Source organism: Nannobrachium achirus (assembly GCF_963921795.1).
Source record: "Nannobrachium achirus genome assembly, chromosome: 3".
NCBI classification, from domain to species: domain Eukaryota; kingdom Metazoa; phylum Chordata; class Actinopteri; order Myctophiformes; family Myctophidae; genus Nannobrachium; species Nannobrachium achirus.
Window position 1 is genome coordinate 43,011,274 of NC_137812.1, and position 26,855 is coordinate 43,038,128.

The 26,855-nt window shown below is 40.7% G+C and overlaps 3 protein-coding genes across 4 annotated transcripts; 2 read left to right on the top strand and 1 right to left on the bottom strand.

The window, feature by feature from the left end:
- Positions 1 to 5,237, bottom strand: ube2kb (ubiquitin-conjugating enzyme E2Kb). Of its 2 annotated transcripts, none has more exons than XM_080721684.1 (7): positions 5,007 to 5,232; positions 3,737 to 3,830; positions 3,559 to 3,617; positions 3,273 to 3,355; positions 2,552 to 2,651; positions 1,371 to 1,499; positions 1 to 953 (listed from the first exon to the last, which is right to left on the bottom strand). In XM_080721684.1, exons 1-7 carry the CDS (start codon positions 5,067 to 5,069, stop codon positions 879 to 881), a joined length of 603 nt encoding a protein of 200 aa, XP_080577810.1. In that variant the 5' UTR covers positions 5,070 to 5,232; the 3' UTR covers positions 1 to 878. The 2 variants fall into 2 exon arrangements, with proteins under 2 accessions (XP_080577810.1, XP_080577811.1); XM_080721685.1 differs by lacking the exon at positions 1 to 953 and adding an exon at positions 974 to 1,130 and having other exon boundaries at positions 5,007 to 5,237.
- Positions 5,238 to 6,652: 1,415 nt separating this feature from the next.
- smim14 (small integral membrane protein 14) lies at positions 6,653 to 13,896 on the top strand. The gene is made up of 5 exons (XM_080721549.1): positions 6,653 to 6,789; positions 7,439 to 7,533; positions 8,564 to 8,612; positions 8,755 to 8,915; positions 11,525 to 13,896. Exons 2-5 carry the CDS (start codon positions 7,459 to 7,461, stop codon positions 11,561 to 11,563), a joined length of 324 nt encoding a protein of 107 aa, XP_080577675.1. The 5' UTR covers positions 6,653 to 6,789; positions 7,439 to 7,458; the 3' UTR covers positions 11,564 to 13,896.
- A 2,629-nt stretch (positions 13,897 to 16,525) lies between these two features.
- On the top strand, positions 16,526 to 26,052 carry LOC308281159 (UDP-glucose 6-dehydrogenase-like). The gene is made up of 12 exons (XM_080721272.1): positions 16,526 to 16,700; positions 19,236 to 19,397; positions 20,251 to 20,352; positions 20,959 to 21,159; positions 21,254 to 21,451; positions 21,947 to 22,094; positions 22,478 to 22,572; positions 22,672 to 22,802; positions 23,314 to 23,453; positions 23,912 to 24,003; positions 24,107 to 24,217; positions 25,433 to 26,052. Exons 2-12 carry the CDS (start codon positions 19,236 to 19,238, stop codon positions 25,538 to 25,540), a joined length of 1,488 nt encoding a protein of 495 aa, XP_080577398.1. The 5' UTR covers positions 16,526 to 16,700; the 3' UTR covers positions 25,541 to 26,052.
- The last annotated feature ends 803 nt before the right edge of the window (positions 26,053 to 26,855 follow it).

Below are 26,855 nucleotides of genomic sequence, written 5' to 3' on the forward strand. Positions count from 1 at the left end.
TCATGTAAGAAAGAAAAGTATATCCCAATTTATTTTCAAATTTACACACTTATATATCTATTTACAGATAACTTTCTTCCTGCTGTGCAGGTGTTAAGAGAACGCATGTATGTTTGTATGCCATTGTCTGCTTCTATAGATTAGACCCTAAAAACCATATCCAAACCTTTGCAGGGGTTGGACTTCTCTAACGTTATGGAAATCCCACACACCACTCTTTCACCACAACAGCATCTATTTAGCCCAATCAAAGGCTTTAGTCAGGGTATTAAATGTCCATCAAAAGAATACTCTGACAAACGTCCAACTGGGATGAAATAACAGAATAACTGACAATGTACAGGAAGTGCAGTTTGAGGGGTTTCCCTTTTGTTTTAGGATGATTCTACAGATTAAAATCTAACCAGGTGGTGGCAGTAATCATTCCTTACAGTAACAGGAAATCTGTCAAAGTTTTAGAATTTAACTCCAGATTCAATCTTGTGCCAAGTGCCAAAAAGAAACAAACAAAAAGCGTCATGTTTAGATTTTTCTGATTTGTTTTTTGGTGGGACATGATTTTGGAACTTTGGAAATTCAAATTGGAAGAAAATACATAATTCAAATGGAGTAGAGTAACGAATGGCGAGAGACAGTAGGCAGCAAGGTGGTGTGCATATTGGCGATTGTGGTGCTATTTGTGACAAGTTTATAGCATACAAACTTGTAACAACACCCCTCCCCCCCCCCCCCCTCTCAAAAGAAAAAAAAGAAGAAGAGAAAAAAAAAAGGCTCAGTTTGACGGATGTGGTTGGCGGGAGTTTCAATGTAATGGAAGGCAATGGTGAAATGGCAACCGGGAGAAGTGGGTGTTGGGGATCATCAAGCCTGGCTGAGACTCAGTTGCTGAGGAGCAGTTCTGTTGCCGTTTCCACATCCCAAGATTTTGAAGACAAGGCCGCTATTACTGCATTCTGGAAGAGAGGGGAAAAAAATTACTTGTGTGTGATCAAACGCTACATCAAACCGTAACCTTCCCCACTACTACATACAAAGTTGTTTTAACTTGAGGTAATAACCTGAAGGATGGAGGAGAGGGTATGGCATTCCTCTTGTTAACATAAAATATGTAATGCACCCCTTCTCTACACCTGTATATTTTCATTGAAACATCAGAGAAAGAGATGGTTTATATTCACACCATGCCCCCCCTTTCAAAATCGTATTAAATCAGGTCTAATTGGCATTTACGGTAGTATTTTGCAATAAGACTCAAAAAACCATGTAAATCTTTAACAAGGATGCCTTGAAACTAAACCCATTAAGCTATGCTGTCCCATACCATGTTTCATTCAATAATAATTTAGCCTGAGAAACAATGTGATACTGACCTTATCAAAGCCCATAGCACAGAGTTTGTCTATTTTACGCGTGTAGTCGGGACTGGAAACAGGAGCGCCTGCGTACACGTGAGACCACAGCCGTGCCGTCTGTTTGAACATCTCTGGGTTCTGCTTATACTGTGGGAGCAGAGAGAACAATGTCATCCTAAAGAAGACATATTTCCAAAGCATGTTAGCGTAAATACATAATTTCTTGGTATTGAGAGATGTGTGCAGCCTTTGCTATTGATCCTATGGAACTCAATGTACCAACAAATATTCGTTTTTTTTTTCACAAACCAGATTGAGAAAAATTACCTGTTGTGGGCAAATCTTAGCTAAAGATATGTACTATCTACCCTTCAAGCACAACAATCAGTTCTGCGTTTTTGAAGGAAAATAATAATAATAATAACTCAGATGTCCAAGAATTGCATGTGTTTTTAGTCAAAAAGCTCAAACGTCAAGGTCACAATCAAGGTCATGGTCAAAATACAGAACACATGGGTGGATTCTAACAACACTTGGTGGAAATGATCAGTACTGAATAGATTATTCTCTTTTGGGTCAAAAAGATCAGGACGGATGGCTGGTGGACAAACCATTATTATGCTCCTAGTGAGCGTGAGGGCTCAGGTTTGTTTGTCTTGCATGCATCTCTCTCACTCTCTGTCCTGGTTTCCTGTCTCCCTACACTCTCCTGTGTGAAATAAAGAATACAAATTGCAACAAAAAAAAAGGGTACAATAAAAAAAATGACATAGCACAGTGCAAGCAGGGTTTACATTGCTAGGTGCATTTGTTTAATTGCTCTTGTAACACTGCAATTAAGGGGGTTCAGTGACAGTCAGGGTTAGACATTAAGGGACATGTGCCACTGGTCCTCTGGGCCAGTGACTTTTCAAAATGACTGTAGCTACTGGCCCAGGAACAATACTTTTAAATTAAAAAAAATAACAGCCAAGAAATGACACTGATGGGCTCACAGAACGCCATGTTTTAATTCATAATTGACCACGATATGACCCGTCAACCATCAACTTTTCAGTTCTCACTGGTAACAAAATGAGCTTTAGCTTGGAATTCTAACAACCTTGCAAAACCTGTTTGCTTCTGAACATGGAGAGAAGCTACGGTTGAGAGGGAGGACCTGAGCATTCCAGCACACAAAATAATACATTTTTCATTACCTGGTTTGCTACTACAGCATCCTGTGGGTCATCTGGTTCAGCTGCAGCAAGGAGAGCTTGTAGAGATAACAGCACCGTCCTCAGGGTCATAGCAGCCGCCCTGGACAAAACAGAGGGAGGACAGGAACAGGGTGTGGGAGGACAGGGGGGACATAAATATTGTGGTAGGGTGGGCCATTTGGTGATAAATATCATTGAGATGATACAATGTCTCCACGATATGCCTTTTCAGAGATATCGTATATATCGTGATACAATGAACTTTAAAATGTCAACTCTGACAGTATACAAATGAAACCAAATTTGTATACTGTCAGAGTTACATACTTGTAAGGATCAATTCCCAAAAAGGAACCCAGAGAGTGCCTGGACCCCACTTTGAGGACCACTGGTCTAAATGGTCTGTTACTCCTTTTTCTTTTAGTTTTTGTTACCTTGTAGGTGGTTGTACTGTTAAGTAACTTGAAAAGTAACCATAAAAACCAACATGAAAAATAATCGTGATTAAGATTGTGAATCGTGATACAGCTTGGAAAAATATCGTGATAGCGTATTTTTCCATATTGCCCACGCCTATATTGTGGTCATGATGAAAAGAAAGAGGTGCACACTGGCAGTGAGCGTAAAATGTATTAATTTGAAGTGCTGCCAAGTCTATTATATAAAGCACACTGGAACATTGCTTGATGTTGGTCACGAAATGCATGCATTGTTTACATACCACTGGTCTTTTAAAATGTCCAGACAAATTGCTCCTGTCACAGAGCTGATGTTTGGATGCCATATCTTAGTTATGAATCGCACCTAAGAGAGAGAAAGATGCCAGATTGAAAGAATGCGTTGGCAACTTGGCATGCAAGATATAAAGTATAGGAGTAGTATGCATGTGTGCATAAGAGTGTGTGTGTGTGTGTGTGTGTGTGTTTTGTTTAAGGGAAAGTTAGCTTAATGGATAAAAAGCTGACTATTATTTCTGCAGTTCAAGTGGGCGATACTGGAATACATACCTTTGGTGGGTTAAATGGATACGTTTCTGGGATTTTTATTTCAAGCTGATACCTTCCACCTTAGGAAGGAAAGACAATGATACATAATGAGGAAACAACAAAGAGACTTAACTGGATATCATTTAATTTCACTGGATACACTGCACTGCTAATCATACAAAATAAATGTGTATGTTACCTTCATATGGTGTGTCTGGTGGACCTGCAATCTCCCCTCTCAGCTCTGTGAAGTTCTCATCCACTAAATCTACTTTTATTTGGTTTTTACTTGTCTGTCAGGGAGAACAAAAATTAGATTAGGACATTAACATTGGTGGGGAATAGGTTGCAGTTCGTTAGAGAATACACTAAGGGATCATAATCTACAGTAAATAAATAAAACAATCACAGATTCTGATATAGATAGATTCTGAATAAAACTGCTAGTTAGTTACTGACAGGTTAACATGATGACAAGTCACAGAAATACCATGGATACTTTCAGTTTCTGTGTAAAGCTAGTTAGCAACATAGCAAAACCAAATTGTTAACTTGTCTTTGGACGGTTGGACCATTTCATGTTTAAGGACTGCAGGGTAACATAATAAAAGCTTCACCTTTGTTGCTTTGACAAAATAGTTTAATAACTTGCACACCGACCACAAATTATTGTGTACGTTGATGTGGACAAGTTTGTTTAGTAAGTTAGCCTAACGAGCTGTCACTGGCTAACGTGTAGCCGCCCGAGACATAGCTGTCAAACGCTGCTAAAACAAGCTTGCGATCACGTCATCCAACAAAGCATTGTAAACGTGTGTAATGACTCATAAAGAGTGTCACAGGTGCCATCAGTATACGACATGCCATGGTGTTTGTTGGGGCTAAAATGACACGGGAGGCCTGTAAATCCTCGAGGTTTCCTACATTTAACACCCCCACCACCTGACTGACATCCATTTCACACAATACTACTTCATATATCTGGTCGCACAGCCTTTCAGTGGTAAACATGTCATTTTTGACGCTCAGGGGGAAAAATGACATGTTTACCACTGATGCATCAGTATTTTTGTCATATCATTATATTGTTGTTGTGATGATGAAGTGCTTGTCAGCTAGGTTAACGCTAGCCAACCACAATACCAGAGACTTCTCGTCATTAATACACGACACCTTACTCATTCGAAAACACGTCATTTTTTTTGGCGTGTGTTGTTGGGGAAGTACATAAATAAAGCCGTGAACAGTTTAAATAACAAGACAAGCTCAACTTCCATAATATCCAGGCCTCACTTCCTCCCTCATCAACATCTACAACACAAGCTAAAGGCTAACATTAGCCAAAGTAAGAAGAGCACCGCAACAAAAATGCTATGACATGAATATTTAAACCCCGTTTAAAGCACATTTAAACCCCACTTCAAACGGAATAACATCGCTACGGGTGTAACCGAGCGGCGTTCGCGCACCTCTTCGCTTTTAAGAACTTCTTTGAACTCCCGTTTGATCCTCTGGACCGCAATGTTAGCCATGGTTCTGCTCTCCTCTCCTTTTCTCTGCTCTCCTGTCCTGTCTGTGTGGAGCAGCCTCTCCCCCCGGTGTGTTTCTGTTTGTGGCTCCTCTGCTCTGCTCGGGGTCGCTGCTGCTGCTGCTGCTGCTTTTCTCCAGGATGGAGGATCTCTCAAATCTCCTCTTTCTGCCGTTCCACTTCCCAGCTCAATTTTTCTAAAATATATAACTGCCCTTCTATTAAATCAGACGGTAAGAGGCGGCATTGGGTTGTGTATGTAATATGTGTGTGTGGCCCGCGTCAGTGTCAGTCTCACTTATCTAAACAGTACACTGCACACTCACACACACGCATGTGATTCAGTGGTAGCTAAATCACGGAGACGCTGGAATGTTCATTAAAGTGAACAATGATCTGAACTGAAATGATTTGGTGTTTTTCCGGATATTTCGGCTGTAGTTAAAGCAGGTGAGGAGAGGCACCGCCCGTAATAAAAGCTATATATAAATCTAGACACAAATAATGTGGTATTTATGTTTTACCTAAGTGTTTGACTACTTTACTGTATAAATCTTAGGCATTATTATTATTAGTAGTAGTACTAATATGTATTATAATTATTATTTATGAATAAATCCTATGTTCATTTAACTCTGAGATTGTCCAAATGCCACCAAATTGATTACATGGGCACATTTGTTACATTTTGTTTTGACAGATTTAAAATATGCATTTTCTTCTATTTATTTATTTATTGTAATTTTTTGACAGTTGACCAATTTACCTACTGTTGGCTTCCTAACAGAATAGATAAATGAAACATATGAATCTAATGATGATGATGATGATGATGATAAGGTTACAAATTATAAAACAAATTAAAGGAGTAGTTCACCCCCAAAATGACTTTTTTTCTATTGATTACTCAATTCTCATGAGTAATCAATAGAAAAAAAGTCATTTTGGGGGTGAACTACTCCTTTAAGCTATTAACCCAACATAATAGTGTGTTTGTCTATCTAATGTAATGTAATGTAATGTAATGTAATGTAATGTAATGTATGTTTCTTTTGTTACACAACTGTACAGATGTTACAGGTTTAGGGCATCTACCAGTGGGTGATTGGCAGCTGTATTGATTGTTTACTCTTTATGAGTCGTCCCCTGGCTTATTCTGATAGGCTCTGAGGTCTGGTCGAGTCCTTCTTGGACCAATAAGACGCGCTTGTTGAAACGTCAAGCTCCCGGATGTCTCGCGTGTTCAATGAGAAGTAGTAGACCCCATAGCCCGGAAGGACGGTCAGCTGTGAGTAGGAACTGCAGGTATCGTTCCAAATATCACGGTACATTGTCAACCTTCTGTTCTCTACATCTCTTTTAGTTAATAACACATGTTTACCTTTTATGCATTTGAAGAAGCTCTTAGATCATAATTATGGTCTCAAATCTTTAAACCATAAACAGTTAAACCAATGTTTTACAAAAGGGTGTGTGCACATCAAATAGGTAGTCAAAACTCGTCGTCTCTCCGGGCTATGGGATTTAGACTGTTCTCATCTGCCTGCTGCTGCTGCTTGGTTCACGTGTAACAAAACAAAACAGACTGCCCGAGATTTTGCTGCTGCTGTACAGATGACATGTTAGCCGTTTAGAGCTCTGGAAGGCGTCTCGCGTTACAACGCCAGTCCCGGAGACTAGGAAGAAGGGGGGAAAAGCTTTCACTAAGCATTCACAACACTCAAGTAAGTCACCGTAGTCACGATTTCTGGTCTTTGTTGTCTTCTCCGTTTTAATAATTCAGATGCACGACTGATCGGAAACGGCCCCAAAACGGTAATGCATTGATCCCTCAAGATGGCTCTGTGTGTGATCGTAGTGATATGAAAACCCGGTTTTCGGACTAACATTTTCTTGGAGCCACACAACCAAGAACATGGTGGTGTGATTGTTTTGTTTCGTGAAAATAAAGATTCCTGCAAATAAAGATTCCTGCAATCACAGATTTTCTTACTGATGTTGCAGGACTATAACACCTATATCACCATTTTCTCAAAGTCTACTCCATGTACTTCAGTGTTTAGTTTCACTGTGTCCTTGTCCTGCCCCAACTCTGTGCCAAAACTGTAGCCTCAAGCCTGAATGAGAGACCGTGCTCTAGTCTGTAAACAAATCCTGGAATGCATTAAGGAAGATCCCTGTAGCCTACACGGCTACACGCCAATTGTTTGCTCATTCCCAGGCTGCAAACTGAGCTGTCTCCACCCCTTGACCCGTGTTTATCAAACACATAGCATAGCAGTACTGACAGGTACAACAGTTAGTAGGCTATTACATTTCTCACCTTGCCTCTGGAACTTACAGTACTATATACCTTTTTTTACTTGTTCTAAGGTGAATCCTTCTGATAAGACATGGCGGAGGGTGGCTTCGACCCCTGTGAATGCATCTGCTCCCATGAGTATGCCATGAGGAGGCTCATCAACCTGGTAAGTGATGTGGTCTAGAGAAATGGACATTCAACATGGCATTATTGTGCTCCTTGAGATCCAACTGAAAGGCATTGTACCTTTGTACTCAAGTAATGTTTGATCAAAGATAGGTATTGTACAAGCAGTGTAAAGTACACTTTCTTCAGTTGAAGTGCAGAGAATAAATCCACAAAATGATTGTTGTTGTTTTTATTTGTATTTTGTACTTTGTTTAATTACAACATTAATGAAAGGCTTTCTTTGGGAGGAACGTGGCAATAAATGAAAAGACGATTTGACCCAGGATATCCTGGTTCCTGGTTATGTTTGTTTGTCTTGAGTGGCTCACTGGCACTGCACAGTGGTAAAGACTGTTGATCAGGTGCAGATGAGAGCATGTATGCTTCTGTCACTTCTTTTTACCTAATAATAGTGAAAGGAATAGTCTAAGATTAATTTATTTTTTCAGTCCTTTCTCTCCATCTCTCTTGTTACTCTCCCTCTCGCTCTAATAATGCTACGTCCAATTTAACAAATAGCCTCAAGGTTAGTTTTATCAAGCAGCCAGGCAATCTCATTGGCTTCATTACACTGGTGTAACAAGGCCTACGTGGCGAGCTGCAATTGGCCCAGGACATCCCTGGGGGCTTCCTTATTTACAGGGAGAAGGAATTTGAGATCTCTAGTCTAAACAGCTAAACTAAACTCTTTGGTCTTTAGTCTTCACTTAAAACTGTTGTCGATGCATTCTGGAAAACAATTACCTATTTACCACTATTGTCTGAATGTTAAATGTGAGATCATGTAGATGGTGGGTTAATTTAATTGGGTCTGCAATCTGCCAATCTGGGAACCCATCGTCAAAGAAGAAAGGGCGACACCTATCGGTCTTGCGACTCTGAGGCTGTCTCGAGAGATTAGCAATCTGCATGTCTGATGTACTAATGTAACATTACAGTTCCTTCTTTTAGGAAATTGCTATAATTTTGGACACAATCACTTCTGATTATTATTGTCGGCTCTTTTCTGCTTTCTTGTTTTCTTCCAGCTCAGGCAATCCCAGTCCTACTGCACAGACACAGAGTGCCTTCAAGAGTGTATGTATAAGCATTACTTTCTGGTTTCATATTGGGCATTGCTTCTCTCATATTTGATGATATATCAAAGCATTCATAATAGGATCTATGAGTGTAGTTTTCATGTTACTGCATGATAATTGCTATCTTTGTGTATGTACAGTGCCAGCCCCCGGTGGGCCAGTGGGAGCTGGAGGAGACGGAGACCTGACTTTTCCCATCATTCTTATGGGATGGATGCTGCTGGCCTTGATACTCTTTGTGCTCCGCCCACCAAGCCTCAGAGGTCCACGTCCCACAGGCAAACCCACTGGACCGCACAATGTTAGTATCAATTAACATGCACTTGTTGTTGATTCTTTTGTCTTGCTTACTTGCAGAAAAACATTTGGTTTTCTACTTAATTGGCGGCCTGCACGAAGGGGTCCAATACAGAATCCATCCCGAAGAACAAAAAAATACGACAATTCTTTTATGTAGCTCCTCTGACGCTGCCCTCACCGCTTGCCTCTCTCACTGTCTGTACCCGTCCCTCCTGTTGTATTTAGCACGACTTAGCATGACAATAGATTGCAATTACCTCGTCGGAGTTACCGCTTTGCAAAAACTGTCGTCAGGTACAGTAAACAAATAAAACATTTTTTTTTACTGCTGTGGTTCAAAATGTTATGTAAAAAAACGAGTATGCGCAAGTCCATTCCCTCGTGCGAAACTGCTGCCGCCCACAAAGTAGCATTTTTCCCAATCTGGCCTGTGACCTGACACTGACCTGGTTAAGAGAATGGTTCCCAATAGTTATGTGGGACATGCCACCATAGTTGGAGAAGTGACAATAGGAGAGATTGTAATATTATCCCGTTGCCCTCTGACAAAACCCAGAAAATGCCCACACCCCAATTGTTGGTTGAATAGTAACATGCTAAAAAAAAAGGACGGGATTAGACTTGGTATAAAAATGTTGTAGCATCAAAATCTTTTGTTTCGTTGTTGCTCCAAAATGTCAATGTTAACTTGGAATGTGACACTTTATGAGCAGTGTGGGCTATTGCATCTGGTTTCTTAAGAATCTCATGCCCTGACTTGCTAGCCAGGCAGTGAGAGAGAGAATTATAGAATTTATAGCCCAGGGACCTCAGTTTTTAATTCATGCACTTAACTTCCTAGCCGGCCGGCAGACCACAGCCACGTCACTCTGACTCAGACATGAGCATAAATGGTAAATGGTGCATTTGTATAGCGCCTTTATCCAAGGCGCTTTACATAGATTGTCTATTACATTCACCCATTCACACACACATTCATACAACGATGGCGATGGAAACCATGCAAGGCACCAACCAACTCACAGGGAGCAACCAGGGGTTCAGAGTCTTGCTCACGGTCTCTTCGGCATGTGGACAGGAGGAGCCGGGATTTGAACCACCGGCCTACGGGAGCATTGGCCAACATGCTCTACCTTCTGAGCCACAGCTGCATGAACATTAAACAAACCCAGTAGGACCACGGCCATGTCACTCTGCCTCAGACTTATTCATAAACAAACCAATACAGCCATACATAGTAGAGCTGGGATACCTGACCGAAAACACGCAGGCCCGCCGGAACCCGAGGGTTCGGGCTCGGGCCGTACACATTTTCATAATTAATTGTCCGACGTCGATTCGGATCGGACATATCATGCGCTCTCTCTGATGATGCGCGCAGCGCACAACTCCTGTGTGTGTGGCACTGTGTGTGTGCTGCTCGCGCTAATGCTGCAGACATGGAGACATAATTCTAAGCATGGAGAATGTCCCAAACGCTGAGGTAAACGTGTTTTGCTGAAGGGAGCTCGATGCTTGTTGGCGTGTTCCCCACTACTGTATGTCCCTTGTATTGGACGTTTATTTTGCGACGGTTGTGGTTGTGTGCAGTGCACTGTGCAAGACTCGTCCGTCCAACACACACATTACCAAGTAAATCCTGGGTTATACTCCGTCATCACGGCGTGTTCCGTGCCAAAAGTGATCTACGATCGGCTATTTTCCAGATGCAGAAACTTGCAGGATGAGTGTGCAGCCGGCAGCAAGTCACTGCAGTCAGACGTATATTATGTAATAATCGACGTACAATTTAAACACTTTCACAAGCCACAGTGTGGCATAATATTCATAATAATCGTAACAAGCTGCATGCACTGCTCATTAGAACAAGTTTGCTACAGTCAGTCAGTGTAAATCAGTGGCTTCCTCAAAAGAAAGGAGGTGGAAAAGCGGTGGGAGTCGGGCCTCTGCATGGGTCTGATGCATTTTAATGATTAATTGTCGGACGTCGATCCGGGCTGGACAAAAAACTGTCGGACACGGGTTCGGCACGGACTGAAAAAAATGGGCCCGATCTCAGCTCTAATATATAGGCAATAGGCATCAGATTTCAGACTTATTGATATACAAACCGATACACCCATATATAGGCATATTATGTGTAGACTGTAGACCACAGCCGGCCGGCAGACCACAGCCATATCACTCTGACTCAGACATAACCATAAACAGTTGGCTGTTGATATCTTGAATTATGTGCTTGGTCTGACACTCAATAATGTATTATTGCATGAGCATCTATTTAACTGACTTTTCATAAATGTTGGTTGTAACATGTTGTATTTAACACTATAGCATCTCTGTAGAGATATCTCCATTTTTATTTTTTTTTATTTTTTCATTTTGTAAAAGAGAAAAAACTGTTCTCATAAAATCTACCTGCCTGGACAGTGTGACAAAGTAACAAAGTTCACCATCGTTATTGTCAGGCAGTGTTTCTTATTTTATGTTAATAAATCCAGAGTCCAGACATAAATGTCCAAGAGGAGAGGAGTCCGTTTGCATGGCTTTCAAATATAAAATGTAAAATAACGTATTTGTTTTATATATTTGTATTGTATTGGGTTGCAGAGCAATGACCGTGGGCCCCCAGCACCACCTATTGACTAGCAGTGGACCCAGGGAACCCATGCTCTTCCAACCATTGTGACTGGACCTTCACAGTTAGCAAGTTACTGTGAGCTGGACTGCACCAACTCCCTGTCAACCTTCATTTGACTTATGCTTTTTTCCTTTTCTGGTACCATTTTCTCTGTTCGTCTTTTGGTTAGATTTATTTCTTAGATGGGTATGTTTAACAGGTTGTCAAGTTAATTTTATTGTGATGGAATTACTACCATGACTTTCCCCCAACTTTGGTGCAGACTTTTGCTATTCGAAATCAGACATGAGGTCAAAATGAAGGAATGTGTTACAAGGATTAGGGGAGAAGGGAGGGGTGGCCATGAAGTCCTCTCTGGACAGTCAAATTGCTATTCTAGTTCTTGCTGAGCAATACAGGGTGGAGGGTTCTTGAGCGTTTAAACACAAACATTCCACTTAGACGTAACAACTCTGTATAGTGCCAGTCATTTTGTCGAATGGCAGATTAATTTAATTGCATATTTAAACGAGGGCCTTCACAACAGCTGTTCATAAGTTATATAATTAAAAAGATCCGGTTTGCAACAGTTGCCATGTAATCCCTGCTTCCCCACACAACATGCCAGGTTCAGTAGTGACTGAGCTGTGCGTCTGATGATGCATCTGATTGATGAAAATAAACATTTCTAATATATTTCCCCAAAAAGACGTTACCAAGCTTTAATACTGGAAGAAATATACTGGAATTATGTTTTGTTCTTAAAAGATACCGTAACATACAGGGGCCTTTCCTGTCTCTCATCATTGCTCTCAGAATTAAAGCAGAAATGCCCAAAACATTTTTTTTACATTTCTCATTAGCTGTCTCATGTTCTCATGCAGGCTGCAATGCGTTAGGTTAAACCATCCAACGCAACTGGATATTTGTCAGAAGTAGAACATTTACCTTAAGATTTAAACTGCTGTCATTTGAAACAGTTGTATGTAGTAATCTAGGAATGGGTCCCAATTATGGATTTATTTTTAAATGGCATATTTACAAGCTCACAGTGGGTTGTGATGCAACATGTTGAGAGCTTGTATATTAAAACTGTTGAAATGAAAAGAAAACTGTAATATTTGTATAGAGACACTAGGTAGCTAAGACATTTTATTAGCACTTTCTTTTGTTACAATACATTCATTCCTTTTGATGGTGTGCTGATTCTGTCATGTAAATACTGGCCTTGAGAATACCAGGGTTCATGTAACATACCCTGCCATCATTGTGGTGTGGCATTAGATTGAAGGATGAAGTCCCAAGTTTATTCTGCACATTTTATTTTCTGCCAAATCACTCTAGTAAGTACTAAACAGGAGGCAGTTGTGAGAAGCGCATTCTACTATTATTTTGTAACGGTGTCAATATGAGGGTTTGTGGTCTTAATGCTAACATGGAAAGATGTCTTAATGCTAACATGGAAAGATGTCTCTGACACCTATCAGGAAGTTGATAACCGCAAGACACAAATGTGAAAGAAAGAAAATAAATCTGTATTGGCATGTTTTCCACCATAGGTCCAAATGGGTTTGTCGGGGCTTCTCATTGTTGGTTATGAAGTGGAATTGGTACATTTTTCCTAGCTCTGGAAGTGTGGCTGTAAAAAACTAAATGCACAATCTGGGGGTGCATTTACTGCGTTAGTTAAAAATTAGCTGGGTAAGTAGTTTGAAAGTTCAATGTTAAACACAGGATATTACATCTGTAAATCACCTACAAATGGATCTGAACTGTGATTGACAAGTAGCCACTTTGACCATACTGGAGATTAATTGTAATCATCTACAGAGGCTGTTAGTATTCTGTATTTTATCTGCCATGGACTACATGTTTTGGGTGTTATCATTACTGCCAACTATGCCCCTCCATGTAAGTAGCAGTGTGTGTGACTACACCGTTGTCTACAAATCGTTATTGAGCGGTGGTCACACCGTCTCCTTAGCGTGACTGTGTGTGTAGCCGTCTGTAGCTTGGTCTGCAATACCGCTGGGTGACCAGAGAGGTGCTGTTGAGCAGCCTTGAAATGTACATGCACACAGACACAGCCTTGAAATTAATGGACACCACCACTCAGTTCACACTGGTGTGATTTCTTTTTCCCTCTTTGTTTCTTGGACCATTTCGAAAATGTGTGTGAAGAGATATGAAGCAGGTTGTGGTAGATTTGAGAATCAAACTGTTTTTTTAAAGATCAAGATGCAGCCCCTTGTCCAGTGTATCTGGGGCCACAGGAGGCCTCGGTTTACGCTGTCAATTCTATTTGAAAAGAAAGGGCTTCAACTATGCACTTTTCCTTACAAAATAACAAATAAATAATAATGCAGTATTGTGTTGTATGTGTGTGTTTTTAAACACTTTATAAGACCATAGGTGATCAGGGGCACCTGCTGGCCTACTGCTCTAGGCGCATACCACATAGGCATTGATGCCTGATGGCGTCGCTGGTTCGATTCCCGATGCGGACGATCTTTGTCACCTTTGTGACAGCATGTCACTCCCCATCTCTACCCCCATTTCCTCTGTCTACTGTCCTATCAAATAAAGGCATAAAAGCCCCAAAAACTAAAAAGAAAAAAGACCATGGAGCATAGATGATCACTCCAATATAGACTCATACCAAAATAATGGATAGAGGTGTTTGTTGAAGGCATATTGCCCAAATGGCCATGAGATGAAAGGCATGGATGAGTTGTGTCTTTTGAAGGCGATTAAAATAACAATAATCAGAAGTTTAGTGAGACATGAATTTACCGGTATGCAAACTATTAAATATGGACTTTTATTTTGGAATCAGACAAATTCTGACTTAAATTCCATAAGTTAACCAAACTTTTTAGGCTGTGACCCAAAAGAGACATTAGACTTAGAGGGGTAGGCAACTTTGATGATTGACAGGGCCACTATGTTTCCACATCACTCGAGAGGACCACATTGCATAATACTGTACCTCTTATGTGTTTTTTTACTTTTTTCATAATTAATGCCTACGGTAGCCTATAGTCATTCTATGTCACACAAAAGTAGCAAAAATAGCCGATCTACACACACAAAACTCATCACATTACTTATTTTTTTATTGGAATCCTGAAAAACATTTTTATTTAATTTCAAATGCATTTAGTTATACTAAGCCTATGTTAACTTTATGAATGTAAATACAAATGCATTGGGCATTAAAAAAGACAACATTGTAACACACTTAATATAGACTGAAGCAATAAAAGCAGGTCATGTTTGTATGTTTGAATCTTAACAGGTGAAATCAATAATATATCTATTCCGATATATTAACCTGCGGGCCGCATTAAGTGAAGGTGGGGACCGCATGTGGCCCCCGGGCCACCAGTTGCCCATGTATGATTGATTTTAGACATTTGCCCGGGACCCAAACTAGTGAAAATAGCAGATCTACATACAAGCTCACCAGTGCCAGTTCTAGGACTCAGGTTGCCCTTTGCAAGATTAATTCAGGTGGCCCCCAACTGACGGATGCATGCGCGCGAAGTGCACAACATTTTTGGTATTTATTTTTAGTTTTTTTGAGGATACGGGTGTCTTTGAATGACCTGATGGCCATAGAGTCAGCACATTGATTTATTACTGACAGACAGTATCCAAAAACTAGCATTATTTTAATATGCAATAAAACAAAGATCTCACACAACAAGACACAACAGAATAATTTGATAATATGCCTCATGCAGTTTATCAAATATATTATCAAATTATTCTGTTGTGTCTTGTGTGAGATCTTTGTTTTATTGCATATTAAAATAATGCTTGTTTTTGGATAGGGGATATGTGTAGTCAAAAAAGAAAATCTTCTCCATGTGAAGTGGCCCCCTTAAGCTACTTTTCGACTGCAGCTTTAGCACCACACCACACCGCACCACATAAAAATATCTACATTTTCCATTACACAAAAGAACCCCTATCGGTAAGAAACAAATTTACCCTTTTAACTGTGATTAAAATACAATATAAATTTGTATTACAACTATCCTAAATTATAATACACTATAATAACCCACTATAAAGTATTAATGTATTACTATGATAATTATAATACACTATAATAGATTATAATAGTGGTTATAACACATTAAACACAATCGAATCTATTATCATGTATTACAACTATATCCTGGTGGTCTAAATGAAAAGTCAGTGAGTGATCAGTCATTATGAACCTGGCACAAGTGAGCAGTGTGGTGTTGGGCCAGTGGAAAAGGGACTTTAGTGGTTGTGGCCCTAAGCAACCGCTTAAGTTGCTTATGCCCGGAACCGGCCCTGAAGCTCACACGCCTCGCTTTGCACCAAGTTGTGAACATGTAGATCGGCTATTTTCCCTTCTTTAACATTTGTTTTCTAATGTATTTATTACTTTTCTTTTTCTTTCTTTTTTTGTTGAAATAACTAACAACAAAATGTAGGAAAAATGAAGGGACCCATCAAAATGTGTCTGCGAGTGCGACCCACAAATGGGTCCTGAACCAGTGTATGGGGAAACAACAGTCAGTCTGTAACTCTGACAGTGTCAAAGTTAAGGGGAGACCTTCAAATTTAAAAGTTTGAGAACCACTGAGTTGCACCATTATATTTACTCAGACCACTGAAAATTTCCTTTATGTGGGTCTAAATTGACCCTTGGCAAGTTTGTAACTTTGACAGTGTACAAATGGACCCTAACGGGTCCATTTGGTTCCATTTGTACACTGTCAAAGTTAAGGGGAGACCTTCAAATGTAAAAGTTTGAGAACCACGAAATTTACACTCTTATTTTGAAAGTAGCGGATGTGCGTCTTCTTGGCTGGGAGGGCTGGCTGCTCAGAGCGCTGGGCTGGTCTTCTCAACATAGAGGTGTGTCTACGTGTGTGACTGTGTCCAGCCCTAGCAGATGTAGATGTAACGGGGAGGGTTGTGTGTAACTGTGTTTGTGTGTGTGTCTCTGTGTGTTAGATAGATTCTAGGTTCAGTTCAGTTCAGTCGTTTAGAAAGTTGGGAGAGAAATCCATCTGTTCTCATTTCCAGTAATCTGTCGTGACGTTCGGACAAGCCAGACAGACCGAGACCGATTTTAAGATCCGTCCAACAACTTCCACGATCGACGGCTGCTTCACGAAGGTATTTGGGAAACAAAGTGAATTCTATCACATTATTACAGATTTATCAGACTGTCGAGTTGGCACTACAGGTAATGCAGCTAGCATGGATGCTAATATTAGCTAGTAGCCTAGTGAACTATGCCTCCATTCATTCATGATGTTACAAGGTCCAGTTTGGCTTGAAACTTGTCTTGGCTAACTTGACCACTTGAACACCCGGCGTCCATATCTTGGACATGTCATTACGGGTGATAGTTTAAAAAGATCTTCAACAATCTTATGATTACAACTTGTAACTTGCCTACCTAACGGATTTAAGGTTGGCTGGAATAAAAGGCTCTTTCTGTTCTGCTTGGATCATACGTGGCTTACTTGGCTGAACTGAAAGGGTCTTTATCCCCCCTTGACAAGGTTTTACTGTTAAACGTTAGTCCAGGCAGTACAAACCACAACCTGGAAGGGTTCTTCAACGTTTTCCACGCTTAGTTGGAACCCCCTAGCTGAGAGAGAGGCAAACCAGGGACCTCCACTGTGTGTGTGTGTGTGTGTGTGTGTGTGTGTGTGTGTGTGTGTGTGTGTGTGTGTGTGTGTTCTGTTCACACACTCTCTCTCACTCTCTCTCTCACACACACACACACACACACACACACACACACACACACACACACACACACACACACAACTAGAAGATTTACCTTTAAGTGGGAAAACCACCCCTTTTCAATGTTGAACTATGTCATTAATATACCTTAGAGCAGGGGTCTTCAACGTTTTCAGGCCGGGGACCCCCAAACTGATGGGGAGATGGAGCAGGGACCCCCTACCACCTCGTAGGGTGGGGGGGTCGGGGCTACGACATATTTTTTATTTTAAACATGTACAAGTTACAGCGAGCAGGGTGGGCCGTACCACTACCATTTCTAAACATACTACTTATTAACTGAGAACCAATGTCAATAATATCAACAATCTGTCAATTGCATAGTAAGCATGTATTCAAGCTATTCAAAATGGATAGAATCGTGGTTTATTTTTTAACATAAATGTGGAAAAAAAAAAAAAAAAAAAAACATTTTTTGAAATCTTTTTTTTTTTTTTTTTTTTTTTAAGCAATAATTTCGCGGACCCCCTGCAGTACCTCCGCGGACCCCCTAGGGGTCGCGGACCCCCTGTTGAAGACCCCTGCCTTAGAGGAGTTGTGTGGAAATAAAAAAAAAAAGTTCCCCCCCTTCTGTGTTGCCTAGAACTGGAGGATTGATTTTGGGGTTTGTATTGTAAATCACACCGTGATGACATTACACCAGTGTGATTTGCAATACAAACAGCAAAATCAATCCTCTAGTTCTAGGCAACACAGTGGGGGGGGGGGGGGGGGGGGGACCTTTTTTAATTTCCACACAACTCCTCTAAGCCAAGGAGTCACTATTAATGAAATAGTTCGATATTAAAGCCTTCCATGCAACTTGATGAGTCTTTCTAAGCTAGCTAGCTTGAAAAAGTATTCCACTGGTTTTCTTCCTCCAAGTGATGCGGCAGCTTTGATGGCTTCATCATAGGATTCCATTTGACAGCACAATTAAATGTTTATAACACTGTGATTAATGTATAGGTGTGGTATAACCTTATACCATCGATAAGAAGTCTAATGTATTTGCACAGTGTGCCACACCACAGATATTAAAAAACCTTTATCCCTTTATCTATTAACTGTGGATTATCAAGGTGGAGACATTTGACTAACTATGGAGGAACTAGATAAAGCAATGTCTCCAGGGGGTGCCAGGGTGGGCCGCCCGTCACATGCTTTGATCTTTGATGATTGGTGTAAAGGGGTATTCAAACAGCGTGAAAGGTGTGGTGGAATGACCTTTCTATGCAAATATCGAAAACTAAAGGACGAAAAGCAGCGCCAACTAACATGAAGAAAGAAATAGTTATAGTCAAGTTCTTGTTGAAATTAGGGTATTTATTTGTGTAATTCAATTGTTATCAATATATCTTCTTCTTTCGTGTATCATAATCCTTGATGATTCCTCAGTACATGTAAAGCCTGCTTTCTTTCTATTCCGAATTAACCAGTCTACAGCCCTCCTAATGTTTTCTAACAACAGACCGGATCAGCAAACTGCAAAGCAACTTGATCCTAGTCGAATCAATGGATAGATCTTTATTGATTGCCATGGGGGAATTCAGGTGTAAACAGCGACAATATGCCATGGCCTGTCCTGAGTTATTACTTAAACGTTAAGAGTCCAAGAGGAAAGCACGCATATCTCAAAAGAATCCACAGGTGCTGAACAAAAACATGTACAATAGAGAAGAAGTGAAGTCCGCACTCTGGTCTGTAGCTTCCAGTAGAGAATTATATGGTGACTTAATGGTCACCTAATAACATTCTGTGTGTGTGGACTTGTTGCTTAAACAAGCAATGCTGTAGGTCTTTCATGTTTATGGTATTTTGATTGCCGGTATGTTTTATTAGAACCCCGCACTTCTTCTGTATCTTAAATGTTTCATAATGGTGACTGCCTCTAACGACAACTCTCTTCTCCAGATGTTTGAGATAAAGAAGATCTGTTGCATCGGCGCAGGGTATGTCGGAGGCCCCACATGCAGTGTGATTGCCCAGATGTGTCCGGGGATCACCGTGACTGTTGTGGATGTCAATGAGTCGAGAATCAAAGCCTGGAACTCTGAGACTCTACCCATATACGAGGTAATTGTCCATAAAACCATCACTCTAAGGTATAATTAATGGCTGGAGCTTGTGGTAAGAGATCAAAGCACATCTGTAGACACCTGGTCATTATGGTCAATAAATTAGCCTATTACCTGTGTTTAACTTTCTTTTTGCCATGTTTGGCCCCACCCCATTCGTAGATACTACAGCCATCCCTCTAGAAAGAGAAACTGTTTTGGCCAGTATTGCCCAGCGTCAAGATCTAGGCTATGTAAAAAGGAGAAAAAAAGAGCCATAATGAGTTCCAGACCCGTCATATGTTGCAACTTCTCAAGTTGTCAGCCTCTGAGTGTAGCTCTAATGACGTCAATGATGACTAGTGTTGGTGTAAAGGGGGGATGGTGACACAGTCATCATGACCGCGTGTGAATGTAACTTTACTTAAGTCAGGGGTCTTCAACAGGGGGTCCGGGACCCCTAGGGGGTCCTCAGAGTTACTACAGGGGGTCCTCCAAATCTTTGTGTGAAAGAAACCTTTTTTCTCCTTTTTTATATTAACCATTTGAACCCTAGCGTCCATATTCTGGGAACTTAAGCCAAAAATAGCAGATCTGCGGTGTGAGCTTGTAGATCGGCTATTTTTGTCAAAGAGCTTTGGTGTAGAGGGGAAAAAGAGCAAACTAAGTACAGAGTGAAAAGTCAAATTGACATGAAACCAAAATACATTGATGATTGTGCTGTCAAACGATGAAACTATATGGAATCTCTGAACAGATTGTGGGGGTCCCTACTTCATCTCTCGCTCAACTAAGGGGTCTTTGGCCTGAAAACGTTGAAGACCCCTGGCTTTTGTTCACCCAATTTATTTTTTCTTTCTTGCTTTCTCCAGCCGGGCCTGAACGAGGTGGTTGAGTCATGTAGAGGACGGAATCTGTTTTTCTCTACAGACATTGATTCTGCCATAAGGGATGCTGATCTAGTCTTCATCTCTGTGAGTATTCTAGTTACCATACCTGTTACACACACACACTACTTTCACATGTGATTTACGTACAGTATGCTTGGTACCATTGACACTGCAAACGAAATACAAACAAAAAATACACACAAGCATGAATGAAAGTCATGAAAATGTGTGCAAATCTTTGAATATATGTATTTTCAAAGCAAACGTTTGTAACTCTTTGTGGAACTATATATTTTGAGATGGGGGTCCGTGGCCAAATACATATCATTTTGGTTGGTCCTTCACATGAAAGGTTTTGAGAACCACTGACATAGTAGTGTCTCAAGAACAGACTAACTGAGCTCCAGTCAAGTGAAAAGGACCTTTTCTTTGACGATGGCTGGCCAGATTGCTGACATAGAAACATAGGGTTTTTCCAAAAATCTTAGAAGGATTCAAAAGACACTTATAGAATCGGGTCAAAATTCTAATTTTCACGATTTTTCAAAAATAGCAGATCTACAAGCTCGCAGCGCGGCACTCGGTGCCGCGCTGTGAGCTTGTATATCTGCTATTTCTTTTATATTTAAAGCATAAAGTATTGCGTCATAATGTGTTCAGGCCTAAATGGGTTAATGTATTCAACCACAGGTTAATACCCCTACCAAGACCTACGGGATGGGGAAAGGCCGTGCAGCTGACCTGAAGTACATTGAGGCGTGTGCCAGGCGGATTGTGGAGGTTTCAGATGGCTACAAGCTCGTCACAGAGAAGAGTACAGTTCCTGTCCGGGCTGCTGAGAGCATTAGACGTATATTTGATGCGAACACTAAACCTAGTCTCAATCTGCAGGTGTGTATGCGTGTTTGTTTTAGAGCCAGACGTCTCAAATCTGTCATTATGCAAGTTATTAAAAAACAATGTTCCCACATCTCATTCTGTCCAGGTGCTTTCCAACCCAGAGTTCCTTGCGGAAGGAACTGCCGTGCGTGACCTGAAGGAGCCCGACCGTGTCCTGATTGGTGGAGATGAGACAGCGGAAGGTCAAAGGGCAATCAGAGCACTGTGTGCTGTGTATGAGAACTGGGTACCCAAGGCACGCATCATCACCACAAACACATGGTCCTCTGAGCTTTCCAAACTGGTATGTGAGGCAATAATTTTTTGTCTGTAATGCTGTGTTCACACAAGCGGAAACAATGGCTAAAATAAATTAACAAGCGTGGCCAGCTACATTGCTGCGGCGTTGATTTGTTGCTCAAGCCACATTGCGTAAATGAAAAGGGAGGGTTAAATAAATAGCATGGGGAACTGGTTAACGGCAAGAATACTAAGCAGGAGTTGTGGGTAGAGAGAAGGGGAGTGGAAATGGATAAACACAAACATAAGATTGATTGACACTTAACTGCGTCATTGAAGTGCTGAAAAGTTTTAAGTCGGCTCAAGTTGTTCTTTGTTACGCCTGTCATGCAGCAACAAGTGGCAGATTTCAGTTTTTAGCTTCATGTTGGGCTTCCATTGAAAATGTTTTGTAGCCTGTTTTGTTACCGCTAGTGTGAATGCAGCATAAGTGTATCCATGAGTGTCCTTTTTATTCCGATAAACGAACACAAAACAAAATTATGTACTGTATGTGTAGACGGCCAATGCATTCCTGGCCCAGCGGATCAGCAGTATCAACAGCATCAGTGCGCTGTGCGAAGCCACCGGAGCTGATGTGGAGGAGGTCGCTAAGGCTATCGGCATGGACCAGAGAATAGGCAGCAAGTTCCTCAAAGCCAGCATAGGTAAGAGAGACGCATACCACACTTACAGACTGAATTGTTAATATTCAACCACGTGAACCCTAACGTCTCTCTCTCTTTTCTGGGGTGAACATTCTGTGAAATGGTAGATCTCACAACATGTTGCATTAGGAGGTCTTGTGACCTAGTTTGGTGTAGGTGGAGGGAAAAAGGAGGGGGCCCCAGTCAACTAAGTAGGGCTTATTGTTAGTGGTTTGTTCTGTCCAAACTGGCTTAATGGGATAGTTCTCTCCCAAAATTAATTGAATGAATTCAAGTCTCCATGGGATGAGTAATCGATAGAATACATTATTATTTGGGTGAACTATCCCTTTAATGTGCTGTATCTCTCCATCTCTCTCTCTCTCACAATTGAACCTGACCAGGCTTTGGTGGCAGCTGTTTCCAGAAGGATGTATTGAATCTTGTGTACCTCTGTGAGGCCCTCAACCTCCCCGAGGTGGCCAGTTACTGGCAGCAGGTGGGAACCTAACTAAACTATACATTTCACAGCACTATATCAACATCTTCTTCCTTTATGTTGTGTCTCATACTATTACCCCATCATCTCTCCAATTAGGTCATCGATATGAATGAGTACCAGAGAAGACGATTTGCTTGCAGGATCATTGACTGTCTCTTCAACACTGTCACTGGCAAGAAGATTGCCTTGCTAGGTTTTTCTTTTAAGAAAGACACCGGTGACACGAGGTAGGTCTCAAATCACTTCAACCTCTTAGCCCAATATACTGTATGTACTTTGTTGTATGGCAACTAGTAAAAATAGCCAGTAGATATTTTTTTGAAAAGTTTGAATGACCTTTGCCTTCAATACACTGCCCAAATTAGGGAAAATTAAATTAGGGACAGGTTTCAAGTGGTTAACTTATATTTACATATCTCATGCCCTCTTGTCACCTCAGCAACAGCTCTGTTCTGTAAAAGATCCTATCACACTCTTGCAGATATTGAAACTGTATTCAATTAATCATGAAATTCTTATCACTTTCCAGGACCTGTTAAGTGTGTATAAGGGTGCATGTTGAATATGTATCCACCTTTGGGCATGGCTATATATACAGTATATTGACAAAAGCAGTGTCCATAAAAGATTAATGCAAGCAAATATTTGCTGTATTCTGACCTCTGTCCAGGTTCTATGAGAAAGGTCAAATCCTAGAGTCAGGTTCTATGAGCTGCATGTTTGTGTTTCAAACCCTAGAGAGTCATCAAGTATCTACATTTCTAAGTATCTGATGGATGAGGGGGCCAAGCTGTTCATCTATGATCCAAAGGTCCTTAAGGAACAAATCATTCATGACCTCTCCCAGCCCAACATCTCAGAGGACAACCCAGAAAGAGGTAACTGTTATAATAATAATAATAATGAAATAAAGACATGAATTAATCTAAGTAACATTACAAACCATAACAAATGTAGTCTTAACAAATTGCAAATCTAGAAATTGAGGATTGCAGTATAGTTTGACTGTCCAACTGACCAGCTGGTGCAATTATTAATTAATATACACTGAGAAAAATATTCACTTATATTAGAGTAAGCAGAAGCATGGAATTTTGAATTGGGAAACATGTAGGAATCCTGCTATACTAAACCAAAACTAACCAGTACTGCTTAACAACACAATAAGTCTTTGAAGGTTTAAAAAAAAAAAAAAAAGTTAATGCTCATAGTTCCTTTTGTGAAAACTTTGTGAATGAACCATGACCATAAGTATTACTAAGCATCAAGAGACTGATGACTCAATGCTGATTACTAACTGTGGGTGTTGGCTTTTTCCCCCCTTCTTTTTCTCAAGTGTCTGAGTTGGTAACCGTGACAACAGATCCCTATGAAGCTTGCCAGGGTGCACACGCGTTGGTCATCTGTACCGAGTGGGACATGTTTAAGGTCAGGCACAGTCTTTACAAAAACATCTAATCTTGAATCATTAAGGAAATCACATGTAAACCGCTTGGATCGATAAGAGCTAAATCCTAATTTTCCTCCACAGGAGCTGGACTATGAAAAGATCCACAAGAAGATGCTTAAGCCAGCCTTCATATTTGACGGTCGGAGAGTGTTGGACCATCTCCATGCTGAGCTACAGAACATAGGCTTCCAGGTGATTACAGAGGGCCTCCAAAGCAAATATTAATCGTTTTACTTGTGAAAAGACAAGATGTTTTTGTTGCCTAGAACAGTGGTTCTCAACCTTTTCAGGCCACGACCCCCAAAAGAATCATATTTGAACTGGGGACCCTCCACGCTGACGTCTGACGAGCACTAAGAGTTGAGGCTTTACATTTTGTATAACGCGATTCTATTGTGAAAATAGCAGATCTACATGCTCACAACGCGCGTTGTGAGCATGTAGATCGGCTATTTTCACAATTTCTGCCTCTATAATATTTGACAATTTGGCCAATGTTTAATTTTAGAGGTATTAAAAAGTCCTTGAATTGTCACACATTTTACCCTCTATATAGACTCAAACCTTATGTTGGTTTGTTTACTGTTGAGAGAGAAAACAATGTTGCACATTAACTCTGAGTGCCAGCGCCCTCTAGGGGCCAAAGAATGCCAGCGCATCTCTCATAGGCCAGTGCTTTAGCTTCCAGGACTTCAGCTTCCAGGACCTGACGTGCTCACGTTCATGCACGGCATGGAAATGTCCCGGATGAAGATGCTAACAGAATGGCTATTCCCATTTTGTCATCTAAAAGATCATTTTTGGGCGATTTCGCCGTAAATAAACCTCACGCCGCTTCCCTAAAACACAAAAAAGAGATATAAGCCTTTAAAGATGCGGTCTTTCATTGGATTAGGCGGAGATTGGCGATTGCGTTCGCAAATTACGGCCGGCCGGGACGTTGTTAGCTTTCGGCTAGTAGCTACAAAAATCAAGCCAGGCTTCAGAAGGCCTCTTATCATTTTATTCATTTAATTAAATAAAGCCGAACTACTTCGGGATCGGCACACTCGTGTACTCATCGGAAGCGGCGCCGAACATCGGGTGAACATTGGGGAGCTCAAAAATGTATTTTAAACCATTTTTAATGGAATATATCGTCGGACAGAGTAGAACGGCTAGCTGGCTAGCGGCTAGCGAGCCAGGACCACCCACGACTCTACAAGCAGCTCGGGGTAAGTGAATTAATAAAAAAAAGATTGTATTGGATTGAAATAAAGCCGAACTAGTTCGGGATCGGCACCAGATGAGTTAAGTTAATCATCTGGGGACCCCCCCAAAATAAATTGGGGACCCACAGGTTGAGTACCACTGGCCTAGAAGTGCCTGACTGAAACTAATGATGGCTATTTTCATTTTGTTTTTCAGATTGAGACCATTGGAAAGAAAGTGACAGCTTCGCGTATCCCCTACACCCAGTCAGCTGTATGCACCAGCCGTGTCAGTGAACCCCCCACCAAAAAAGCCAAAATTTGAACGCTGCTTCTCCTCCGCTACATGCACTACATTCCTTCCTTTTAACCCTTTCTGCAGCAGATGTCCAACATTTCAATTAGCCTTTCTTGTTGGAACATGCTTAATGGTTCTAAATACCAAGTGGTTTGTTGGCCAAATTCTGCTCGACAATGGGTTGCTGAATGAAGATCATTAGTGAAATTAATTCTGTAGAAGTGGTATCCAGTGCAAAAAAAAGACCCAATCACGTGGCTGTCTTATATTGTACATTTCCTGCTAATTGGCAGTCGCCAGTAAATGCAGTAATCATTTTAAACTGGCTGCCACTTAAGTGTTAACAGAGTAATCTTATAAAGTGTTTACTGTAATGTAATCCAATATTGCCTTAGTAATGGCACAAGTTTTTATACATTTTTTTTAAAACTATTTTTATAATTCATCTCTGAGACTGAGTGTATGTTGATGAGCGATGTTATCAAAGTGAGTCTGTTTACCAAATGGGCCAATGCAATAAATAAATAAATCACCTGAAACTATTCTTGTTCATTATTTCCCTACAACTCCTACATTTAAACAAAAACTTAACTTAAAAAACAGAATTGGTGATTTGTAGTTGTTTTGTTCATTGCATGAGTTACAAGGGGTCAAACAGGGCTCAAATGACCCCTTTAGCTGTGTAGAGACAGCAGGGAACCCCACTACATAATGTAAACTGTAAATAAAATCAATTGTTTTTTGAGAAAGCCTTCCATGCAACATAAGAGGCTTTTAAAGCTAGCTCACCATAAGTTGATCGTATCATGTTGACAGTTGAGATTTGACAATAGCTTGGATGTAATTCACAGGGTTTTCTCTAAGATGAGTTGTCTCCAAATAAGGCAGTATTGGGCAACAAATGGACCATGGGACAGAAATGGCAAATTATTTTGTAACTAATCTGATCGTCCCATATACAGGATATAATTAATTAAATGTCCTCTAAGTAGTCAAGGGTGTGGCCAGCAGAAATGTACTACACACAATTAAATTTAGTATGCAGTTATGCCACACAAAGTTGCACTAAACAAACTCGCCCCCGTCGATAGGATCGATTTCTGTGTACAGTGGGGACCTCATGAGCTGTCTTTGTGATATGTTTTTTTGTGTTATATGGTTATGTGTTGTTGCGAAGACAAATATCCCTTCAGAGACAAGATTATCTTAATTTATTACGTTTTATAGCAATTAATATATGTATATAAAATGGTCTGTCACGAGTTATGTTCTAGCCCACCATCTAATAACTTAAACCCTACTTGACCCATGTTGCAGAGCCATGCTTTACAAAGTTTAAACC

Excerpts from the sequence above, each read along its gene's own strand:
- ube2kb (XM_080721684.1), bottom strand. The coding sequence starts at position 5,069 with ATGGCTAACATTGCGGTCCAGAGGATCAAACGGGAGTTCAAAGAAGTT. Across the intron at positions 3,618-3,736 it reads ACCAGACACACCATATGAAG|GTGGAAGGTATCAGCTTGAA; the intron begins GTAACATACACA and ends TTCCTTCCTAAG. Across the intron at positions 3,356-3,558 it reads ATCCATTTAACCCACCAAAG|GTGCGATTCATAACTAAGAT; the intron begins GTATGTATTCCA and ends TCTCTCTCTTAG.
- smim14 (XM_080721549.1), top strand. The coding sequence starts at position 7,459 with ATGGCGGAGGGTGGCTTCGACCCCTGTGAATGCATCTGCTCCCATGAG. Across the intron at positions 7,534-8,563 it reads TGAGGAGGCTCATCAACCTG|CTCAGGCAATCCCAGTCCTA; the intron begins GTAAGTGATGTG and ends GTTTTCTTCCAG. Across the intron at positions 8,916-11,524 it reads AACCCACTGGACCGCACAAT|AGCAATGACCGTGGGCCCCC; the intron begins GTTAGTATCAAT and ends ATTGGGTTGCAG.
- LOC308281159 (XM_080721272.1), top strand. The coding sequence starts at position 19,236 with ATGTTTGAGATAAAGAAGATCTGTTGCATCGGCGCAGGGTATGTCGGA. Across the intron at positions 24,004-24,106 it reads CCGAGTGGGACATGTTTAAG|GAGCTGGACTATGAAAAGAT; the intron begins GTCAGGCACAGT and ends TTTCCTCCACAG. Across the intron at positions 24,218-25,432 it reads TACAGAACATAGGCTTCCAG|ATTGAGACCATTGGAAAGAA; the intron begins GTGATTACAGAG and ends TTTGTTTTTCAG.